Raw genomic sequence first — 26013 nt, forward strand, 5'->3', positions numbered from 1 at the left:
AAATGTTATTAAGGAGCATAAAAGAGCAAGTTAAAACTCCCATTCTATATCTGGAAGCTTCTCCTAGCTACAGAATAAAGGAATATTCTAAAAATTGCATCATGCTGAATAATAGAGAACTAGCAGCAGCAGAAATATGACAGATAATTAGCAGATCTATTTTTTTAAAAACCACTAAAAATATTGACTACTCTAGGAATGAGATTATTATGTCTCTTCCCAGTTCAACTCACTTAAGAAAATTCATACAAGTCATTCTAACTTATAGCATCCTCAATTTGTTTATATACTTAATAGATGACACAAGCATATATATATACATATATATATACACATATATATACACATATATACACACACACACATATATATATACACTTTAATAATCTGCACAGTAAACTGGTAAATAAAAATTTGTTTAGTCTTCTGATATCATACATAAATTTCACTGTTTTCCAATATAAGTTTTTTAAAAATTTGCAGCTGTCCCACTAACATTTCTTACTAGGTTAGAAAACAAGCATCTGATACTATATATAGAATAAGAGAAAAAAAACACTGTAACATAAATTCCTATTTATCAAAACAGCTAAGGAATATTAATATCCCCTTTACTGAGAATTACCTTATATATTATAATATAGACTATCCAAGAGTCCAAGAAAAAAATACAATTTTTAAAAAACATGAAAACCCAAATATATTCTCTATTCACATTCAGAATGAAGACACGGGCACAGAGAATAACCATTGTTGATTCAGGACTTTCAGAGGACTTTAGGTCTTAAAAGTAATTATTTTGAGACAGCTGACACATCTGCCATTTCACTTAATTATTAAGGTTCTCTTTCTTTCCTCACAAAGGTGCCACTGCCTCCTCCATCCCTACAATTCTAACAGGATATATATCACCATTTTAAAAAGGCTTCAAAAGAAATATTATGAGTATTCCTAGCTGCATTCTCCTGCTAGAATATCCCCAATATTAGCACTGAAAACAGTAAGAGATACATAAGAAGTAACTGACTTAATACTCTATGGTAGGAGATAGGTTTAGTCACTTGTTGACTTTTGTCTCATGAAAGATAGTATAAAAAGTATAAAAGTAAATTAAGTCTGGTCATTTGCATTTGCTAGACATTTTACTACAAGAAGTTACCTTTTCTTTATAATCTGACATAAAATTAAAAGTCTTACTCATAATTTTAATTCAAAATCAAGGCAATTTGACATATACTTAGGATAGTAACAACAGAAATGCCACTCAGTGAATTATTAGCTAAGCATTTTTACTTTAAAAGAACGTTTTAAACTATTCTCAGAGAAATTGGAAGAGTAAAAACATATAGATTCATTATGTATGTAGTAATGAAAAATACAGTAAAAATATTTCCCAAATAATAGAAATCTTTTTTCTAAAAATAGTCTAAAATATTTCATGGTGTTTCACATATATTCAACACATTTTTCATACTTAATTAAAATATAATTTCAAACTGAAAATTTTGAAATATAGTGACTACCTTTCCCTTTCTTCTCCAGTCTCATCCAAGACCCATGCATATGCAAACGAAGCTTTGCCAGCCTTTTTAGACTCTTGTTCATACTTATGCATAGTTCTTTTGTTTACATTACCCAGAAGATAAAGCATATGGCCCATCAGAGTACTTTTCCCAGCATCAACATGACCTAAGGAAAATTGATTCAGGATTAATACTAGGTACATTTTCCAGATGTTGTTCACATTGAGGCATTGCATGAACATGGAACTCAATAGTTCACAGCAGTGTTTAGAGTAATAAATACCAATTTTTAATACATGATATTTAAAACAATTAAGTGGAGGGAAAAGAGCATGTCTTTTTAGAGAGGAGGAGAATTTTCCTGATATTTGTAAATTAAAATTGTCAACAAGACATGCCATTTTCAAAATGGTCACAAATGAAAAGGTCACAGTGAAGTCTAAGGACCTTGGTAAGTTGGCATTATTTCACCCTGGGTGACTTGAAAGCATTATGATGCAATGCCTCCTTGCTTCATGTCCATTAACCCATAGAGAGACGCAGAGTGGAACAAGTTCCCATGCTGCAGCTAGGAAGCTGTGAGACTGAAGCAGAGTTGACTGACAGTCCAGTGGGGCAAAGGACATTACCAATGACCACTAAGTTGAGGAGTTGCTTTCCTCCTTGCCGCTTCTCCAGCTCTGCTTTGACATCTATCTGCTGCTTCAGCTTGCCAGACTTTCTCCCTGGTGTTTGTGTTGAACTCTGCTCCTCTGATGCTTGAATGGTGTGGGGTGGAACAGCTGATTTAGAAATGGAATCGAGAGCATCAGAAGAAGCCAAGCTGGTATCGTCACTAGGGTGTCCTTTTTGAGGTGTGTGGAAAACATGACCATTTTCTTCAGCTGTTACTCTAAAGAAAGCAGAGATAGGAAAAGAGTGTTAAAAACCAACTCAACAGATGTCCTTTAATGTCAGAAGGGCAGAGAAGTCCTCTCTTCATCTTCCTTATACTTGCAAACTAAAAATGACCTCTGCTAAGTGGTTAGAGTCTGTTAAGGTAGAAATGATAAGTAGCTAGACACAAACCACACAAATACAGACTTGGAAGATCTCAGAAGAAAAACAGTCTACCAAAACTATGATAAGAAGAAAATATCCTGTAAAATAACTGAAATTCAAAGTCTAATTAATCCCATAGTCTTAGCCATATAATCCTATCAAAACAGATGGTATAAAGGGGGCATTTTTAAAAGATTGACACAAAATGTGTTCCTGGAGATAAATTAGTAGTAAAGAAAAATTAGTTTTACCCCTAACTTATTCTAACGAGAGGACTTACAATCTCTTTTGCTTAAACTATCTTTAAGGGAGCTATCTCTAAATGTCTACATATTCTTAATACTTTTGGCAAAGAAGTCTCAATTAAAAAATACTTGATTGATTTACTAAAAACTACAACACATACTAGGCAGTGATGTTGAAAAGATGATATAGAAATGAGCAAGTTATCTAGTACTCTCAGAAGCTTAGAATCTTGCAAGGGGCTCAGACACATAAAGTAGAAACAAGACCATTCTAGCTTAACTTATTCTCTCCTTGACAATGAAGATGCCTCTTTGACTGTTCTACATAGAAACTGTAGCAGTGCTATCCTGTGGATAGCTATAAAGAATGTGACTTAACCCTCCAGACTGTGATATGCCCTACATTTCCATCATTGACTATAGATAAATAGAATTAGGACAAAGAATAGATTAAACTGCAAGTCACGTTTCCCTCTCAGGGCATTTTTATATGCTCCACACTTAATTCTATACTTCAGGAAAGAGTCAGATTGTTTTATCTATAACTTTGTTAAAAACCTCATATCCATTCCCATTTAATTTGCTTTGCAAATCTGCAATAGCCAATTTTGATGTTCATTTTTTAAATAATGCTTAGTTTTATCTTGAACTACAGGGGAAAAAATTTACTAATGTAAAAAATGCTCCCATCCTTTAAAAAATTCCAACAGGCTAAATTAAGTGAGATCAAATTTAGACTATAATTTGCAAACATTTACCTGAATGCCCAAAGCTAGCTCTAAAACCAGTTATGAGTATGTGAAATAGAGTTTATCCTTATATCATTCTTATTTATTAACTAGAGGCCCAGTGCACGAATTCATGCACCAGTGGGTTTCCTTAGCCAGACCTGCAGGATGGGGCCAAAACCAACTCTCCAACAATCCCGAGGGGTCCTGGATTGCAAGAGGGAACAGGCCAGGCCAAGGGACCCTACCAGTGCATCATCAGGGCCAGGGAGGGACATGGGAGATGGGCCAGCCAAGGAGGGAGCACAGGAGGGTTCCGGGAAGTGCCTGGCCCATCTCACTCAGTTCCGATTGGCTGGACCCCAGCAGCAAGCTAACCTACCAGTCAGAGCATATCATAGCGACTGGTCAACCCATCAACTGTCTGCCCTCTGGTCAGTGCAGGTCATAGAAAGTGGTTGAGTAGCCTTAGCATATCATTAGCATATTATACTTTGATTGGTTGAATGGACGACCAGACACTTAGCATATTATACTTTTATTATATAGGATTATTGCATTATTTATTTGTATTGCAATTGTAAACCTACTTTTGCCCATCCCATGCAAGTAATTCCTAAATGCTACTTACTATGCCATCTAGTGGCACAAGGAGTCCCTTTCTCAACAGTGTTAGATTTCACAAAATCATGTTTTTAAAGTAGCTATAAATAATTTAATTTAAATAAATATGGAAATTGATAATGAGACAGATTGTTATATACATGGGTAAATCTAGAATTAAGTCTAATTTCTTATCCTCTTCTTTTGTACTATGATATATTGAAGACTGTGGGTAGTTCAATGTTAATAATATATTTTCTGATAGTCTAACAGGACACAAACTAATTTCAGAAAAGTGGGGGGAAAGGTTATAAATCTTACCCAGGCACTTCAAATCCCATGGTTGGTTTTTTTCCAGATACAGTCATTTTAGCAACTTTTGGCACAATATCACATTCGCTTCGAGATGACTGGGAATCTATTGATTTTCCTAATTAAAGAGTAAAATACAAAAGTTTAATTAAAGTTCATTTCTAGAAACATATATATTAAATATATAATAATTATATTTCATAGAATTCATGTCTTTATAAATACATATTCTTTTCTTTGAAACATTTTAGTGAAATATTCAAAAGCTGAAAAAAAATTCTTCAGATACCCTATTCTGGAAAATCCCCTATATCAGGCCTTTGCTGGGCTTAACCTCCACCAAATCTCTTCCTAATTTTGAATTGACTCTTAAGTTTCAGTATTAAGGTCACGAGGTGGTTTCTGCACTGCACCTTGTACAGACAATACACACAGACCCTCTATCTCCCTCTCCCACCACACCCTTTCACAATACTAAAACTGTTTGGTCAGTTAGCAGATGGCTAAACTATTTTTAATCCTGTGATACCTATAATCTGATGAGAAAGCTGAGAGTTTGCTGAATTGTGCTGAAAACTGCATTTATTTTACTTGCACACAATAATAAACTTAGTAAGACATCTCCTATCTATAAATATGGGGGAAAAGTCATTGTAGAAAAAGTGAATTAAGAACATGGAGGAGGAGAAATTATGAGCTACATCCAAGTAAGACTTAATGCATATTTAATCCTTTAAATGCACACACACACACACACACACACACACACACGGAATTCATAGAATTGCTCAGAATGTAACTTTATAATTTTCAACAAGAAATAGCAAGCAGCCAGTTGCCTGCTGAGACTGAGGGTAAATGAGGAAAGTAAAAAGCCTGGTGAAGCAAATAAAGTTTTCAACAATAGTTGCACAAAGGAGAATGATTTGAATATTTAAAAATTAGGAGGACTATTGGATAATATTGAGAGCCCACTTAAGACTTGTAATAATGAATTTACAATGGAATCAATCTGCCTTTCTCTGTGACTTTCTCTAGCAATGTTCAGCTCAGGACCAGGCACAGAGAGGACATTATTAAATGCTTCATTCAGGGTTAAGTTTCTACCCAACAGGTGCAAGAAGAGCAGAAAAAGAAGGTAGTTGAAGGTGCCTGAAGGAGGAGGGGGCATTAGTGTATTGCTGATGAGAGGTGAAGGTCACTAGAAGTGAGGCAGTCAAGGAACTGAAAGCCCAAGGTGTCAGACGTGATTTTTCCACAGTGATGCACAGGCAAGCAATAGTTGTGAAGAGTTTAGAGTAAGAAGGAAACTGTAAACCTGCTGCCAAAGTCTTCAATGGATTAGAAAAAGTGGCCAGTAGATGAGGGCATGAGGACTAATGTAAGGTTGCTACAGGCAAAAAGACAGGAATTTTAAGGGAACAAAGATTTAAAAAAAAAATAAAGTAAAAAAGATTAAGGAATAGCAATGTTGGGAAAGGCAGCAAAAAGAACAAAGCTGTTTTTCCAGACCCTGAAGTTTGAAAAGATGTCAATGAAGTAAGGCAAGGAAGTAGAAAAATACTAGAAAAACATTGAGGTATTTGCTTCTCATAAAAAACACAGTTCCTTGGATTATAGCAAATGTAGAAAGTCGTGAAAGGTGAGTGAAGGTTAGGAAAGAGGAAACTGAAAGCATTATCCTGATGTTTTGTGTATGAGGGCTGGGGGAGGACACCTTAATTGACTATGGCAAGAAAAAGGCACTGTGGATTTTGGCCTCAGTTAAAAGAATAGGGGGAAAGAACCAGAAAAGCACAAAAATGTCTCAATCTAGGTGATACGTTCCCACTTCCCATTAAGATTAATTTTAATACCTTCCAATCATTTTGCATGAGGAAAATTTCTTGACCCACTTAAACATTTAGTACATTGAAATAGTGTAACTTTGACTTAAAAAAAAAAAAGTAGGTTTGTCATGAAATAACATAAAATGTCACTAAGCATAGAGAAAAATAATGTGATCCTATAGTATTTCTCAGGATGCAGTATATTATTTTTGATTCTTGTGATTCTTATTTATAGGACATCAAACACAAGATGTAGTATTTCAAATATGTGGTTATGTAAGTGCAAGACTTTTCTTAGAGGAAAAATGCCTAGTATTCTTCAAACAAAACTAAAAAAATATATATATATCTTCATTCTATGGAATTATCATTGTTTATATAATATTCTTGCCAGAAAACTCTTAAATCATCATAAATTTGTGGTCAGTACATGTTTACTGTAATTATTTTTAATTTGACTGAATAGTGCTGTACCCATTAACTTCTCCTTTTAAAATGATTATAGATGACAGGGCCAACAACTGCTATTGTAGATGTACCTAGCCATTGACAGTAACACAAAAAGTGTGCCATACCTCAGCTTGAACCCAGTTGTGTTTTGTTTTTTGATTTATTTAAGTGTCATACAAGAAAGTTTAAGGAGTACATAACAACACACGCACACTCACACACACAAAAAAGATCCAAAAGTGCAAAATCCAATCAATGGGACTATTGGGGGAACACTAACCAAGTTGATGCTGAAGTTCATCTGGAAGAGTAAATGTGACAGGATGGCCAATAAAATTTTAAATTAAAAACCATGATAGAGGCACTGCCAGATATCAAGACCTGCTATAGCTCTAACCAGTTTGACTCAAAGAGAATCGCTTGTGGACCAAAGGGTCCTGGGTCGATTCCAGTCAAGAGCATGTACCTTAGTTGCAGGCTCCTCCCTGGCCCATACATAACCTATGTATGTTATTGGACAATATGGTATCTTGTGGATGTGCTATGTATGTTATGGTCAGGGCTCATGTAGAAGACCCATATGGTCAGGACTCATGTAGAAGACAACCAATCAATGTGTTTGTCTCACATCAATGTTTCTCTCTCTCTCTCTTTCCCTCTCTCTTCCACTCTCCCTAAAAATCAATGGAAAAATATCCTCAAGTGAGGATTAACAAAAAGACCTCCTATAAAACTGAAGGAAATTAACATGGTAATAGCACAAGAGTAGCTTGATGAATCTGAATGAAGTACAAATGGACCCATTAATAGGAATATATTTTTATTTGTTATATATCGCAATAATACTTGCATATAAGGAAAAACATACAGGGATACATAGGAATGTGTTATATACATTTATAAATAGAAATTCAGTATATGCAAAGATATTTCAAATCAGTGGAAAAGGATGGGTTATCCAATATTGTATTGGGAATATTGGCTATTCATTTGGGGAAAAGGCTATGGTATATCATATAAATTCTTGATTAAAAATATGAACTTAAAGAGTTATTGTAAAAATATATTTATAAATTCAGGTAAGACTGATGAGTCTTATATAAAAATTTTTAAATTTCTCCATGATTAAGGATATCAAAAGTGAACATAAAGTATGTGGGGAAATATAATAAAAGAGCTCCAACAAAGCAATAATAATTTTTAAAAAATCCTTAGAAAAAGTGAGCAATCAATAGACCAGGTCAAACTATACAACAAAGAAAGATGGGGCAGCGAAAAGGGAAGACAGGAATGGGGGGGAGTGGAGAGGTGAGGACCAGCAAGAGGACTGAAAAGAGAAAGTAGTGGAAGAGGGGGCATGGAGGGCAAGAGAAGGAGGGAAGAATAGTAAAAGTATTTCTCCTTTTGAAAAAAATATGTATTTTTATTCATGTCAGACAGGAAGGGAGGAGAGACAGAAACATCAATTATAGAATCATTGATCGCCTGCTTCCTGCATACCTCTACCAGGGATCAAGCCGGCAACCCGGGCATGTGCCATGACCACTGAGTCACATTGGTCAGGCTATTTCTACTTTTCTATTAGCATCTAGTGCTGCCAAAGCAAGGGGTTGGAGAAGTACGCTATCTGACACTGTTGGCTAGAGTTCAGCCTAGAACACCATTGGTAGGGAAAAATGAGATAAAATTTAAAAAGTATTATTATATACTTCTAGGAATGTGTTCTCTCTCGATTTTTTCTTAGAATAAAGTAAAAACCTACTTAGCAATAGCACTCAGAATTAGTGTACCACAACCCAACACTTCCCATCAATGATCCTGACTACAACATAATACTGAAAACATCCCCTAGAAATTTCATGTTTTATTTTCTAATCCTCACATGAGACTATGTTATTGAGATACATGCTTTAGAGAGAGAAAGAGCGAGGAAGAGAGAAACGTTGATGTGAGAGAGAAATATTGATAGGCTGCCTCCTTTACGCACCCAGGCCTGGAATTGAACCTGCAACCTTTTTTAATTTTTATTTTATTTATGTATGTATGTATGTATTTATTTATTTATTTATTTATTATTTTTGGTGTACAGGAGGCAAAGTTCCAACCAACTGTGTCAACCGGCTAAGCTGGAAAGTTCATGTTTTGAAACAGAGTTCCAAGTTCATCCAATCAATCATTCAATGACAACTTTATATTCAGAATGCTCTAGTAAGACTGAAAGTAATGCTCTAACAACGATTTTCAACCTTTTTCATCCCATGGCACACATAAATTATTAAAATTCTGTGACACACCAAAAAAGGTATAATTTTTTATTCATTCACACTGGACAGCTATTGAGTTGGAAGGTGTCATTTTTTACTTGACAATCTAAAGGAAATGAAGGTGACCCTGACTAGTCAGGTAATGCATGTTCTAAAAATTCTTGCAGCACACAGGTTGAACAATTTTGTATTTTGTGTTAAGTAATCAATCCCCTTGTTTAGACTCCCAGGCTCCTTGATAGAAGGGACTGCATCCTTTGGATTTCTCTATTTCCACAACCCAAATAGTTAATGTGTACAAACTAAATCATTTCCTGATAGCTCTGTCAATGTTCTGATAAATTCCTAAAAAAAAATTAAGGTGAAAAATTAAAAGGGAATTATATATGTGACCTCTTTGAACATGTATTTTTACTAGGTTAAAAAAAAAAATCATGGTAAAGTCTATCTTGCCCTTCTTGTATTCTTTGGGTAAGATTTCTCAACCTGATATTTTGGGCAGGATATTTCTGTTGTCCGGAGTAGTCCTCTGCATTGCAACATGTTTAGCAGCATCCCAAAAATGTTTCTGGATTAGCCAAATGTCTCTTTGTGGGGCAAAATCACCTTCATTTGAGAGCTACTGCTCTGAAGAGTTATTAGCAAAAGAATTAAATATATAATACAAACCCTACATACCCTCACCATATCAAATGCATACATCATCCAAATTTACCTTCTTGTCAACCAAAGACATTCTGAAGTCTTTTCCCATCCAGCCACACTTAAAACCTGCCACTGATTTCTGATTCCCTTTTCTCTTGAAATCTCTACATCCAATTAACACTAATTATATTGACTTTTTCCCTCATAAATATTTCTCAAATTTTTCCTTTCCCATCTACTTAAGTCAGGCCTTTAGGCCCTTAGTGTTAGATATGGCATCTCTCTGCTTTCTGTCTCTTATCAAACAATGTCCTACCATTATCATTATTTTCATGAGAATTATTAATACGAGGAAGCCAGGCTTCTTGGTAATGCATGAATCAAAGAGGCCAACTTCAGCACTACATGATGAAAAGTTCTTAGATTCATTCCACAAAGATTTACCAAGCCTAGGAGGCAAAAACACTAAATAAAACAGATGTAAATTTGCTTGTATACTTTTATGGAACCACAGGAGAGACCTAAAAACCACTACATGTCAAAACTGCCAGTTCACCAGTTACTCTGGTAAAGTAGGTAAGATATGTATTCTGCAGCCAGACAGCCTGAGTTGAATCCAGGCTCTGCCACTTACTACCGTGTTTCCCCGAAAATAAGACATCCTCCGAAAACAAGACCTAGTGCATGGAAAGATAAGACATCCCCTGAAAATAAGACCTAGCGCAACTTTGGGAGAAAAATTAATATAAGACACTGTCTCATTTTCGGGGAAACAGGGTAGTTATGTGACTTCAAGGAAATAATTTAACTTCCCTCTGTGCCCAGTTTTCTCATGCATAAAATAACAATACTAAAACCTACTTATTATAATAGTAAAAGAATTAAATGAGTTAATATATGTAAAGTGTTTATAGCAATGCCTGGTATATTTTAATTTTCGGGTCTCTGATATCACCAAAATGCCAACTTTCTTTTCCTCATTTGACACCAGGGAATGTACATACACAAAGTACTCTCTGGCAAACACATATTAATTCATGATGGAAAGAAGGGAATACAAGCAATGTGACACTGCTAGGTAATGGGATAAACGGATCAAAGAAGATGTGATTATTATCCTCAAGCATAACCTAGAAGAGATACCACACAAGCATATTTTTATCATGTGAACTGCTATAATGCAGACACGAGCCCATACTAAAAAATCAGGCCAGGTTTTCTTCAAAAGATTCTTAATGAACTTAGAGGGGGAAAAATAAGGAAAATAAGATCAGGGGACACAACATAATGCTTGCTACTGCCAGTGGGTCAGCATGGCTGAGACATAGGGTGAGAGATGAAATGGTGAGACATAAAGATAGTTTTCAAGCCATGGACAACATTTAAGCACTTGATTTTGAAATGTAAGAGCCATAAAAAGAATTTAAGCATTGGAATACTGTGCTTTTAAAACTTACTCTAACCATAGAATAGAAAATGGATTGTGGCAGCAAGAATGAGGGCAGAGCAGTCAGCAAACTGTTATAGTAATATGTGTAAGAAATGTTATGGACTGATTAAAGAACAATGGAGAAAGGGATATCTAAGAAATTACTAGGTAACTTGGTGACTTAATATATAAAGGGAGGTGAGAAAAAGGACAGTTCCCAGATTTCTCTAGCAAGGATATGATTATATTATCACCAAGTGGAAAATAAATTCTGGAGAACTAAGAGAAGTCTGTTGGTCAGGGTGTTTCTCCTCTTGGATGGTCCTTTTATGTAATGTGAAATTATAGAGGTCCACAGAGGAAATGCTTTCTCCTAAATAATTGGTAATTTCCACCAAAGATTAAAACAAACAAACAAACAAACAAACAAAACAAAACAAAAAAAAAACAAAAAAAAAAACAGTGCCCAAAGCCCTACATGGTTTTGTCCGGTGGATAGAGCATGGGTCTGCAGACTGAAGAGTCCCAGGTTCAATTCCCATCAAGGACACATGCCCTGGTTGCACGCTCAATCTCCAGTTAGGGAGTGTGCAGAAGGCAGCAGATCAATGATTCTCTCTCATCACTGATGTTTCTACCTCACTCTCCCTCTCCCTTCCTCCCTGAAATATTTTTTTTTTTAAAGTGCCTAGATATTATTAAAGGTCTTTCCACTTTTCAAGATAAATTGTAACATGTTCTTGGCATTGGAGACACAAAGATGAATAATTGTCTCTATTTTCAAGTAACTGGATGTAACAGACAAGATTTAAAGAAAACACAAAGAAAAGATAAATTTGCAGACCACAAATGCTATGACTGCAGCTGAGCAAGTACAAGAGCACAGAAAATGAATAAGAGGGTACAGGCATGAGAGACATATATTAAGAGATAATGACAATGAATTAAATATTAGGGAGGGGGGGGGAAAACCCCACAAAAAATAGATGAAATCTAAATCCTGAGGACTCTAAATTAGATATCTACATATTAGGTTTGAGATTCTTTCAAAGACAAACAGAAATTGGATAGAAACCTTGATAATCAAGTTTACAAAGAAGAAATGAGAGCATCATTAAATATGTAAAGCAACTTAAGGCTTGGGAATGGATGAGATAGCCTACTGGAAAGGAAGGGTGAGAAGGCAGCCAATGAAGGAACTCTGACTAAGAGGAAGGCAGAAAAGTATTCACATTCCTTGTAAAGTCCTTACAGGAACTGAGATTCATATAATCATGCAGTTTTGCAGGCTATTTTTCTAAGAGGTTATTTGGTTCAACCCATTATCTTAGAGATGAAAATTAAGTATATGTCTAAAGGTCATATGTCTAATCAGGAAATTTTTCTCTTGTCTTCTTCAGGCTACTTCCAAGACACCACCCTCCCCTTCCCACTGTGTCTGGTTATACCTCCTCAGAGCTTCATGGAAGAGATTTTCCCAATAAGAATGAACCAGGTTTATTTTGAAGCTAAATGTATATAAAAACCGCTTAATCAAGTATTTCTATAAAATGTCAATGCTTGCTCTAGTCAGTTTGGCTCAGTGAATAGAGCACATGTGTCAACCACAAGGCCCGCAGGCCAAATCCGTCCCGCCAGGCCTTGCAATGTGGCCCGCACCGCGCTGTCATCACTGCACTCCGCTGCGTTTCCATCACAATGACAGTTTATGACTGTTCAGTAAACCATTCAGCCCGCGATTTAGGCTGGATTTTAGATTTTGGCCCCTTCTCTGATTGAGTTCGACACCCCTAGAATAGAGCATCAGCCTATGCACTGAAGTGGCCCAGGTTTGAGTCCAGTCAAGGGTACATATATTGATTGCAGGCTCAAGGGTACATATATTGGCTGCAGACCCTTACCAGACCTGCAACCAATCAATATGTCTCTCTCACATTGATGTTTCTCTCTGTGTGTCTCTTCTACTTCCTTCCACTTTCTAAAAATCAATGGAAATATATCCTCAGTGAGGATTAACAAAAAAATAAAAATAAAAATAAATTTCCTATTAAAAAAAAATGTCAATGCTTTGTCTACTCCTACTCTACATCATGATTTTGTGATTTTGATAAGGCTAATCATGATTTCAGATACTTCTGATAATAGTAAATAACATCATCAGTTCTGATTTGGTTTTAATATTTGCATTTTAAAAATCTCCTAAGAATATACATAGTTAGTGCCTAGCAGTTAAAACATTCTCTGCTTAATAAAGAAAAAATTGCTACTATAATTTAATTTCTGATGGGAAGTCAGAAAGCTAAGCTGATGTTCCTAATAACATCTGAATATTATCTTTTTACCTTTTGCTTATGCTGATTTTAGGTGGGGAATGGGATACTTAGGTTATAAAGCATGCATCTACCATAATTATAACAATTTTAGTTCATAATCTCAAATCCTTAAAAATGAAAGCTCCAGTCCAAAATGTTATGACTTGAGATTAAAAGGCCTTTATTGTATATCCTCATATAGCAAGTTATTTCCATTTATATTATAAAACACCCATATAAAGAATATGCCTTACCTCTCCAACTAACCTATGAGCACCAGAAGGGAACTTTTGATATTTTCCAGAATATCCAATCCAGTACCTGGTACATACTAGTCACTCAAATATTTGATAACATTACGTATGAAAAAAAGTAATATATTATCTAAGATAGTGATTCTCAGCTTGGCAGATGTTGGATCAAAATAACAAAAAATAACAAAACAAAAAAAAAAGATATATTTGCCTCTTCCCCTTTGAAAATCATTGCCACTGGCAGATAATGATGCTGACAAGAAAGTGTCAAATTTATCAGAGGTCCTGGGACAGAAAAAAAAATGATTAAAAATGACTTACAGTGTATAAAACTAATTATTATAGATGAAGTGAGATTCTTATAAGAAACAACTTGTCTAATCCAGTTTAACATACTTTGCAAATTATAACTATTTGCCACTTGTTGACTGGTTTTAAGTTAATAACTAAAAAAGATGCTTGAAAATCTGCCACAAATCAGGAATCTAGTTCAGATGACGTCTTAAGATTCCTGGCCTCATAATCCTATTTTAAAAAATAACTACTTAGCCTATTCAGTAAGAATCTCTCTCCTATACACATATGTATCAGTAATCACTAATGATATCAACTAAAATTTTTTTGACTGTTTAATACCATCATCCACATCAAATAGGGTATTAGTAAATAAAAACTGTTTTTAAAGAAATATATTATTAAATCCAATAAAAAACAACCAAGGTTTGGGGTTTTTAAATATAAAATCCATAACTAAACATGATAAATATTACTAAGGACATTTTTTTAAAGTGAGCTTTTTTACCTGGTGGCATTTAAGTAATTTCAGATTTTAAAAGTACCAATAAAAATGTGAACACTATTTTTTGTGGTAAATAAAAAATCCCTTCTATAATTTCTTAATCAATGTTTAAAAGTATACTGTGAATCAAATTGGGATCTAAAAAATGATTTCACATTTAAAAATGTGTGTGCAGATTGGCAGATAGATGAATAGACAAAGATGTAAACTAAAAAGAGGAAAAATATAGGATACAAAATGGTATGTATAATAATTGCACGTAAAAAACTTAATAACACAAAGAATAAAAATGCATTGGAAAGAAATATTACAAAACCCAAGACTGTTGTCCTTGAATGAGAAAATCATGAGTAACTTTTTCCCCTTTATCTACATTAAGAATATATTACCTTGATATTGAGAAAAGAAGTTAACAAGTGACTTGAAATATTTCAAAAGGAGGAAGTAATTTTTTATATATTCAAGATTAAGAGAAATATTAAAAATAAATTCACAATAGACTTAATATAAAACAGATTCACAATATAAAGTCATTCAGATCAAAGCACCTTGGGCTAAAAACATTTCAGGTTATTTAGAAAAAGAAAAAAAATTTTCTAACTAAGTTCACTCTTTGCTATCAGTCATATTATTCCTATAAAATTTTCAATATGCTAGTACATACTGATACATGCAAAGAAAAGATTCTCAAAAATTCAAAGAAATCATTGTTAAATTTTCAGTGAAAAACGACTTCAAATATGAAATCATTTCAATGAATCTGACTACACATTTAAGTTCTAGTTACAAGATGTATATTCAGAAAGTACATCAACAGGCTATAATGAGTAAACCACTTCCTTAGAAATTACAGCTGCACTTTGATTTATTCAGTAAGAATTATTTTTTCAATGTAAAACATCCTTTGTTGCATAACTTGCCTCATCAAATCCATCATGCGGCATCCATAGCCTACAGAAGAAAAAAACTTTATACCCCAAAGATTCACTGGGATCAGAGTTTAATATTCTATAACTATAACTGAGCTAGCAATTTTTAAAAATTAATAAACTTGGGATGAACAAACCTCAACCTGTATATTAGACTGGATTATATACCTTGAGGTAGTATATATACAATTTATAATCTAATGTAGGAAATAATTTTTAGTTATGATAATATGACCATTCTATATTAATAGGAATTCAAGAGTTTAGGAATAAAGGCAATACTGTGCCACTAATAATTTTTCTTAAAAAAAAAAAAGAGAGAGAGAGAGAGAGAGAGAAACCATTTACATATTATTTGTAAATATTTAGTGCTGAGATAAAATTTTTGTTAGACCAGAAAGAGGGCAGCCTACAAAATCAAACCTTTTTATTTTACTGAAACTGTATGTAACCAAACCCTTTAAAAAATACTACACAAATATATCCATGTTGCTCACCATTCTTCCTTAGGCCTCCTGTTTCACTTACTATACACTCTTCCTAACAGATCTCATCTAAAGCCCTATCCCTGCAATTACCTACCCTTGAGCATCTCCCTCACAAAATATGTTAATCTGTCAAATCTTAAATTAGGCATGATGTTATTAGGGGCAAAACTAAGAACGTATATTTCAGAAATATCTCAACAATACAAAATAACCTAAATTTAATGAGCTACTAGGGGGTCAAAAAAATGCTAAAATGGCTTAATATATACTTCATTTAATATCACAACTACCCTAGAAAATAAGAACTCTTATTATCCTAATTTTGCAAATGAGGAAACTGGGATACAGGGTGTTAAGTAAAGTGCTAAGTGGTTCAGCTGGAATATAAACCCTAGCAGTCTACACAGTACATGTGCGCTTCCAAATTCCAGTGGATACTAACAGTGAGACTCAGCAACTTCTAGTTATAAAATCAGAAAAACACTGAATTGAACAGAGGAAAAGGTACAGGGGAAAAATATAAGTCTCAGTATGCACATGAGCTAAAATAAGAAAAGTTTATAAGAAAGTTGAAAATTTTAGGATGGGATCCAACTAGCAACAAATGATACATAAAAATTAAACTGTATTAACAAAATCTAAAAAGGTATTAAATTTCACTAATAGTTTCATTATTTAGGTGTCATTTTCACTGTTATTTTAGTGACTATAAAATACTTACACATGGATACACACAAAGACCTACACAGATTCAACCTAATCCTACCTCAATCTAGTTCTGAATTCCTTTCCTAAATTCTGCCTTGAGCATTTCTCAAAGAACATTTCTCAAAGACCTTAAGGACAGGAAGAGACTATGTACCTGAATAATCGTAAACATATTTGAATAAGTCATATACTATATCTCTAGACATCATGTTGAATTTATATATGTGGGACCAAGAGTCATTTATGGTTAAAGACTTGGTAATACCCAATATTATTTAATATCCAGAAATATTTAATTATTTAATAATTTAAAATTACTTTTAAAGCAATTAGTAAAATGAAGGGAAACTAACATTGTATTAAGATACTATTATATGGTAAATGCTGGGTTAAAGGATAAGTTATCGTAAAACTTTGAAATAAAAAAAATAACTTTGAAGTAGACATTACTGCCATTTTGAAGAAGAAACCAAGTCTCAGCAATTTTACTGATATCATTCAGATAGTAAATGATAGAGCCAGATGCAAATATTGATCTATTTGAAAGCTACCATCCTCTTCCACACTACCTGCCACAACATACAAACTGGTGCATCTTTAAAATTCTAATGAAAATCTGAAAAAGTTTGACACTTCTCTAAACAAAAATAAATTTTGAAGAATTAAGTATTAAGTGTAAAAATGAATATAATAATTTTCCCCCAAAGTAGGTATAACCTAGAGGTTGAGGTTTGTTATTATTTATTTCATCTGTTAAGTTATAAATGAGAGTGATATAAAGTTTTTAAATTTTTCTTTATAAAAAGGTCTAAGCAAAGAAAACAAAAAGACTTGGAAAAATTATTTACAATGCATCCTATATAATAAAAGGCTATATGCGAATTGTCCCCTCAGGAGTTCGATTGACTGGAAGTTCAGCAGCTCATTATGACGTGCACTAACCACCAGAAGGCAGCACGGAACGAAGGAAGGCCCTGGTCAGCAGCCAGAAGGCTCCAATTGGCTCTATCGCCAGCCAGGTCTAGGGATCCTACCTGTGCATGAATTTCGTGCACTGGACCTCTCGTATAACTAGGTTAACATCTATAACATAGAAAAATCTACATCAGGTTGTTAAAAATGGGATATATGCACTGGAAACAGCCCAAGAGTTCATCAGCAGATGCATTAAAAACTGTGGTACATTTATTTACACAATGGAATACTATGCAGCTGTAAGAAAGAAAGGATCTCTTACTCTTTGAGACAGCATGGAGAATCCTGAAGAATATTATGCTAAGTGAAATAAGCCAGTCAGAGAAAGACAACTATCACATGATCTCATTTATATGTGGAATCTAATGGACAATATAAACTGACAAAAAAGATTGAGAGACAATGAAGCATGCAACAGACTGACATATTCTAGAGGAAAGCTGGGGGTAGAAAGAGATTAGCCAATTAATTTATATGTGTGGCCCATGAATAGACAATAGTGTGGTGAAGGTATGGAGGGGGGATAGGATTAGGGTGGAGAGGATTAAAGGGGAGGAGGGGACATCAGTAATACTTTCAGCAAATTATTTATATGAGCCTCAGTTTCTTCAATCATCCTCATAGTCTCATAATGATCAAATAAAACATATACAAATAAAACATCAACAATAAATATAAAATTTATTTTTTAAATGGCTAAGAGCAAAGAACGAGTATAGATAATCCCCAAGGGTATTATTATTTTTTATAAAATCGTGATTTTTTTTTTTAAAGCCCAAAACAGTCAGTCAGTAGAAGTCATTTACTATTAAGTACCTCAATTGATTAGAGTTTAATATAATCACTTTTTAATAGCACTTGTTCCTTGGGTGGTAATAAAAGGATAGTTATTGAATTAAGTTCAGTTATCACTTGTTGATAATTTTCTATGTGCCACACACTGTGCTAACTGCATCACATGGGTTATTTTGCTGAACCCAGAATCTTCTAAGTTAGGTATGATTTGCTCATTAATGGTATTCTAGACAATGCCAACCTATAACAACATACATCATGCACCATGGGTACAATTTCCAGGGACACATAGATGACTGTCATCACAAGTCCCCCCCACTCCCAAAAACTGCATAAAGCATCTTTGACTGCTATCCATTCTATTAATGAAAATTTCAGTAGGAATATAAAGTCCTGCAGTGGAATATAATACCTTTTATAAGATTATCAATATTATTATAATTAACAATAAATTTTAAGTAAATTACTACAATCTTTCTGAAGGGTAACTTCACAATGTGTACTAAAACCCTTAAAAATACTCATGCTTTTTTCTAGCAATGATATTGTAAAATATCTTTTATAAAATAATTTTTAAAATGCACAAATGTAAAAAATGTCTACTGGAGTTTTTTAAAATAATAAATTGAAAAACTAAAGTTCCTATAATAGGTGTTGGGTTCAATGAAATAATGGACTACAGTACTATGAAACCTAAAATTATCCTATATAATATGCAAATCGACCAAACGGTGGAACAACCAGTCACTCTGACACACACTGACCATCAGGGGCAGACGTTCAATGCAGGAGTTGCCCCCTGGTGGTCAGTGAGCTCCCAGAAGCCAGGCTCATGGCTGGCAAATGCAGTGGAAGTGACAGGAGCCTCTCCCACCTCTGCAGCAGCACTAAGGATGTCTGACTGCCAGCTTAAGCCCATTCCCCATTCCGAATATTTTGGTGGGTTTGGGCAGGGAGCAGGCCGAAGCTGTCAGTTAGACACCCCCCGAGGGCTCCCAGACTGTGTGAAGATGCAGGCCAGGATGAGGGATGCGCCCCCCCCCCCACCGCCCGAGTGCATGAATTTCATGCAACATGCCTCTAGTTGGTAATATATTATATATATAAAGGTCTATGGGTGGTTGCTAGGGGCTGGCAAAGGGGAAAATGAAGAGTTGCTGAATGAATATAGAGTTTCAGTTTTGCAAGATGAAAAAGTCCAAGATGAAAAGGTATGGGCATTTTTAGGTGTTTTAGTATATATTGTTAAGTTACCCTTCAGTACTTTTATATCTTGCACAAGGTGAATATACACAAGATTGCTAAACTGTATGCTTAAAAACAGTTAACATGGTACAATATATATGTGTATCTTACCACAATTAAAAATAAAATTTTACCAAGTTTTCTTTTAAAAATTGTAAGTAGGTCTATAGCTTATGATTACATTAAAAGGGATTTAAAAAGTGAAGTGTTCACATTTTTTTTTTAAATACATTGTCTATGTGAAAAACACAAAGTATTAAAGAGAGGAGGGCTCTGCTTTAGAAGCATTTTATTCTGAATGTTAGTTCCATTGGCTAGTTTTTTATCCTTTGGCAAAATGTTTAGCCATTTTTGAGCATCAGAGTCTCCAACTGTAAAACTAAGATAAAAATAATCCTTACTCTAAATTATATTTTGAATATTAAATGAGGTAACAGATATAAAAGTTAAGTACAATATTTTGTGTGAAGTGTTCATTAATAGGATCTACTATTATTTCTTAAATGCATCAAAATGCTAGTAGTTAATTCTGCCTAATGAAATTAGTTATATGTTTTCCTTCCACTGGTTTATTTGAATTTTCTGCTTTTACTCAACATAAACTCAATAAATGTAAATATATTAATTATTGAATCTTGTGTTTAAAATAGCACTATGCAAGCAACTATAAAAAATTACTCAGGATTTTAAATCAAACAGAACTGTTGTTTAAGTAAGGAATCAAGACTACAAACTGAATAAAAGTAAGTAACCTAAAAAAGGACTTCAATTCTTAGGACTATTAATGTGTAAGTATTTAGAAAATGATACTCATTCTCTAAGAATGTCAATCTCTCTCTCTTTTTTTTTAAATATATATTTTATTGATATTTTGCAGAGAGGAAGAGAGAGGGATAGAGAGTGAGAAACATCGATGAGAGAGAATCATCAATCAGCTGTCTTGCACACTCCCTACTAGGGATGTGCCCGCAACCAACGTACATGCTCCTGACTGGAATAGAACCTGGGACCCTTCAGTCCGCAGGCCAACGCTCTATCCACTGAGCCAAACCGGTTTCAGCAGAATGTCAGTCTCTTAATACTAGCAGAAAAAATACTTCAAATTAGCTTTTACATATGTCACTAATAAAAAAGCTGGTTTCCCTAACAAACCAGCGTTTATGCTTAAGATACTTAACAAAAAACAAACAAGGTCAAATCATTTTAACATAAAACTTTGTTACAAGTAATATATAATGAAAAGGACATTGGAGTGCAAAAGAACTCAGTTTGAGTTACAATTTGCCTCATGTCATATGGAATTAAGGCAAATTATTTATATGAACCTCAGTTTCTTCAATCTTCCTTATAGTCTCATAATGACCAAATAAAAAATATACAAAGTCTGACACATTGTTTACATTCAACATTATTAATTCACTTCCCTTGAGATAGAAACTCCTGGCACAAATTATAAACATAGCCAACAAAAAGAAACAGGTAACACGTTCAGTGAGAAAACGCCTGGCTGTATCGGGTGCTGTTCTTAAATCAGACCTAATCCCTGAAGGACTACTATAAAGCCCTAGGGGAAAGTCTGTGACTTAAATCTATGTTCTCAATGGCTACCACAAATTTTCTGATAAAAAGTAAACATGCAATAAATCCTGACTAAACTGAATTTTGTCTTTTCCTTCCTTTCTATCCCTTACTAAAATACCAAGCACTCAAAAAATATTTTAAAAGATTTATAATTGCCTTGGAATGAAAATAGTACAGCCTAGCCGGTATGGCTCAGTGGTTGAGTGTCAACCTATGAACCAGGAGATCCTGGGCTTGTCCCCAGTGGGGGGCATACAGGAGGCAGCCAATCAATGATTCTCTCTCATCATTGATGTTTCTATATCTCTCCTCCTCTCTGCAATCAATAAAAATACATTAAAAAAAAAAGCAAGTAATTAAAACAGATGTAATCTGATTATAATTTATATGGTCAAAAAAACATAATTGAGATTAAGAAAACTCTGCACTTAACATTCATGAAATTCAAATATGGTCTGGCTGTTATGAAGATAAGGTGTTTTGAGTTTGTAGCAAATTATTTTTAAATTAAGCAATTAGTGTTTCAGTTTTTCCAGTGTAGGTGTATATTCAAAGAGAATCTTAAGAGATATCTGAGAACATTCTGAACTAGTTTTTTTCACTCAAATAAACCACTTCCTTTCAAAAGCCCACATAATTTTAAAGCAGAAAGTCAAATGATTCTTATTTTCTGTATATATAAAATTATTTACATAATTGCTTGCACAAAATTAGTGATTAATTTTTTTTTTACCAATTTAGCTATGAAAAATACATTTAAAACACCTAAGAAATTGCAGTTAAATATGCCTACAAAAGAGGGTTCATTTGTAAAATGAAATGTATATTATTAAAAAGTTCATTTGGATTTATAAGTATTCATAATATCTCATACAATTTACTCATATTATAGACTTTGCAAATTAAAAGATTTATTTCCAGAATAAGGATAAGGAGAAGTTAGATCTCCTCCTAAAAATCTTACTCTCTCTTCCATTTAGTCACTCATGTAACATCAAAGAAAGAGACACAGAACAATAAGCAAGTAGAAAAAAATAATCTTGTTGGAAGTGTTTACAGCTCTGCTGGATCTTTTTAATTTCTTGTACCTTCTCCAGGGAACAACCTGCCATCAGGACTCAAAATTTGAGAAACAACTTTGAGTATTAGATATAAATAATATTTTACAGATATTAAAATAGCAGTGAACAGATATACTATGTGAAGTTAAATAAACTGCTGACACTGTAAAACTAGCAAAATAATGCTACCAAATAACTATATCCTCATTTTGTAAAATTAAACTTTATTTTCTGAATGAAAGCTTAAATGGAAAACCAGATAAAATTCAAAGAAAAAGGAAAACGAGGCACAATAGTTTTCTAAACAGTATGAGCAAACGAGTATTGTAAAGGCAAACTTTTTCAAAAATAGATCAATTGTGCAGTACAGTACTGAGTATAATTACCAAAACCTCCAACACAAAAATAAACAACCAATTCTCTTAATGGTCTGATTAATATAAAAATGTATTGGCTACATTTATTGTGAGGCAATGAAAATATCAATTTTAAGAACTGTATAAAATGTTAAATTTAAATTACATTATTCCTTTGCCATATCTGTAACTATTTTTTCTTAATTCTTACTCATTTTAAATCAACTACTTTTCCAAAATAATCAAAATAAACCCAATTTCAGAAAAAGGCTCAACAGCAATCAAGAGTTCAACCTCACTTCTCACAATAATGTTCATTTTATCTAAACTATTTCTCTTTCAACTAATGTTGACTATAAAATTTTAAACCATAAGTAGTATTTTTCTACAAAGAATGTTTCTTTCAAACAATACTATACATATATTTCAAGCTGTTTTTTTTTGTTTGTTTGTTTTTTTGTTTTTTGTTTTGTTTTGTTTGTGTGTGTGTGTGTGTGTGTGTGTGTGTGTGTGTGAAATAAATAAGACTCTGTTACTTAGTTTTATAGTTTTGGGAGTGTTTTCCCTTTGGTTGGTTTAAGATGGCAAAGAAATGACCATCAGAAAAGGCCAAGTTTTCCCCACGATTTTACTCCCTAAATATTCACTTGTTTAGCAGTCCATTCACATAAATGTATCACAAAAGTATACGTCAACCCATTCTAAGCTTACTTGTACTTAATACTGGTAACTTTCAATATTATATGTGTTAATGAATGAACCAAAATACAATCTAAGTTAAGAAGACATAATGGCAGGGGAGGGGAATTGACAGCAACCAAATGACTTATACGCATGCATATTATAATACCTTAACCAATGGTCACAGACACTGGGGCAGTGGGGGCTTTCCAGAGTAGAAATGGCTTGAGAGATGGGGGTGGGGGGCACGGGGTGGGCAATTGGGGAAAAAGGAGACTTATGTAAAACTTTAGACAATTAAAAAAAAATTTTAAATCAACTTTAAAAACTTATTATACTCTTAACTTTTTTCCAGCAAAATCATAACACACTATTTAGAATAAATGTAACTTAAATAAATGTATTCACATATTGATTCAATAAATATTTCTTGAAGAAAAAAAAACAAGACGAAGACATACCAACAGCCCAGCTGATGTGGCTCAGTGGTTAAGGGTTAAGTGTGAACCAGGAGGTCACAGTTCAATTGCTGGTCAGGGCACATGTCCAGGTTGCAGACTCAATCCCCAGTAGGGGATGTGCAGGAGGCAGCCCATCAATGATTTGCATCATTGATGTTTCTATCTCTCCTTCTCCCTTTCTCTCTCTCAAATCAATAAAAACATATTTTTTAAAAAAAGATACCAACATTTAATATATTTCAGAAATTAGAGTTCCAACTTACTACATGATAAAAAGCTAATATATATATATAAAGTTCTCATTCTAAAATATAAAAATTTTGAAAATTTCTCTAAATGAGTAATAAAAGAAATTTCCTTCCATAATCTTCAGTAGATTGTCATGATAAAGTCTGGTTGATATGGATAGTGGAATCATTATACCTAAGCATATAAACCTTTGGGACAAAGTTTGCCCTATCACATATGTAGAGAGAAATAGCAAGGCTTTCAAATCAATCTATTGAAATAGTTTCATAAGTAAAAAGAAGGATTTAATCTTATCGAGTATCCTACAGGTAAAAATACCCAGTTAAAGAGACAGCAAAGATGCTTCTATCCAATTCTATGTTTCTATCTTATTTTTCTCCCAAAGAAAGAAACAGAGAGAGATAAACGAAAAGGTGATATAAGATAAAAGCAACAGCAAGTTCAAAAGTATGCCAGAGAGCTCATGAGAAATATGGAGAGGAGGGAACTTCTACAGAAGTAAAAGCCACACTAGAAACAGCACAGGACTAGGAGCAATGCAATAATAATAAATGGTACAGCAATGTCTGCACCAGAAGGAAAGAAAAACCAAAGACTATGATCTGTTTATGACATGCAAATATAGGTCACAGAATCATTTTCATATATTTAACAACTTGAGGAGTATTTCAAATATTTATATCTTAGGGGAGGAGAAGGTGAAGATTGAACAGATGTCAAACAAGAGACAAACAGAAGCCTAATCATGAGAATCAATCAATTTTAAAGTAACTATAGTTGGCTTAAAACTAAAGAAATTTTGAATATAGAATAAAATGAAAATGCTATAATCTTGGCAATAAATAACATGACAAAATATCAGGAGAAAAAGGGAGAGAAGAGGTCAAGTATGAGAAAGTATAACTCTGATGAGCTCAACTTTTAAAGCCAGGACTCATTAAATAGCTGTTTAAAGTTAATAATTCAGTTAATCGACGTTTAAATATAGTATAAAAGTTATAAAGGCAAATACCTTATCTAATAAGTGAAAATATTAACAAAATTATGAGAAATAAAGGAGTAGCAAAGTATGAGACTATGGTTTTCCAAGAAAATTAAAATTTTCAAAATTGACCATAGAATATTGAGGATAAATCCTATAATGAGATAATTTCAATGTCCTTTAAGTTATATAAGGACAAAGAAAAACGTTCTAAATGTTCTATTTTAAAAAATCACAAATAACACACATAACTATAATTAATTTTATAAATAGATAAAATAATCTTAAGTAAAATATTAGCAATGACAAAAACGAAATTCTGAGATGTTCTAAATTAAAATTATAGCAGAATGAGAGGACACTTCTTCCTTGTGGACTTTGCTGGTGTTTTCCCAGAATTAGCACTGTTTTACTCTCTTCCATCCTCCTCACCTATAGCTAATGTAAATCCTTTCAGAACTACTTATTTGTCCCCTGCCCCACTTGATGTTTAAAAATGCTGCAAAATACTGGGATGATGGACATGTCTTTCCTATCTAGCCACACTGCTGGTGGTATACACTCCATGACCCAAGACAGGTCTCCTTATTTGCTAGCAGTGGCTTAAATCCTTTAAAAAAAAAAAAAACTTTTAGACATGTAAGTTAATTTTTTGTTTGTTTGTTTAGCAACATATAAGTTTCATCAAATTAAAAGAATAACCCATTATGAGCAATTAGGATTGTTCCAAAATTACAAGACTAAATCAATACTAGAAAATCCATTTAACAAGGTAATGTCTAAAGCCTTTTGCATCTATGAAGACAGTATATTTGTCTCCAAAAATATTTTTATAACATTAAATATCTCAATAAAAATTACAATTGGATTTTTTCAGTAGCTCAACAAGCTGTTTCTAAAGCTCATATGTGAAGAGCCATGTGCAATAACTTGAGAAATTTATATAAATAAATAAATAAATAAATAAATAAATAAATAAATAAATAAAGCTCTAGCAGGTTTGGCTCAGTAGACAGAGCTTCAGCCTGCAGACTGAAAGGATCCTAGGTTCAATTGTGGTCATGGGCA

The 26013-nt window shown here is 33.5% G+C and overlaps 1 protein-coding gene across 3 annotated transcripts in view; it reads right to left on the reverse strand.

The window, feature by feature from the left end:
- Positions 1-26013, reverse strand: part of HBS1L (HBS1 like translational GTPase) — a 70766-nt gene that overhangs the window by 24057 nt on the left and 20696 nt on the right. For all 3 annotated transcript variants that reach the window (XM_036413594.2, XM_036413596.2, XM_036413599.2), the window contains 3 exons: positions 4462-4570; positions 2153-2415; positions 1524-1689 (listed from right to left, as the gene is read on the reverse strand). In XM_036413594.2, coding sequence (XP_036269487.1) covers positions 1524-1689; positions 2153-2415; positions 4462-4570 — 538 coding nt within the window. The remainder of the gene's footprint in view (positions 1-1523; positions 1690-2152; positions 2416-4461; positions 4571-26013) is intronic.

The sequence above is a fragment of the Pipistrellus kuhlii genome, unplaced genomic scaffold (assembly GCF_014108245.1).
Source record: "Pipistrellus kuhlii isolate mPipKuh1 unplaced genomic scaffold, mPipKuh1.p scaffold_m20_p_5, whole genome shotgun sequence".
Classification (NCBI taxonomy): domain Eukaryota; kingdom Metazoa; phylum Chordata; class Mammalia; order Chiroptera; family Vespertilionidae; genus Pipistrellus; species Pipistrellus kuhlii.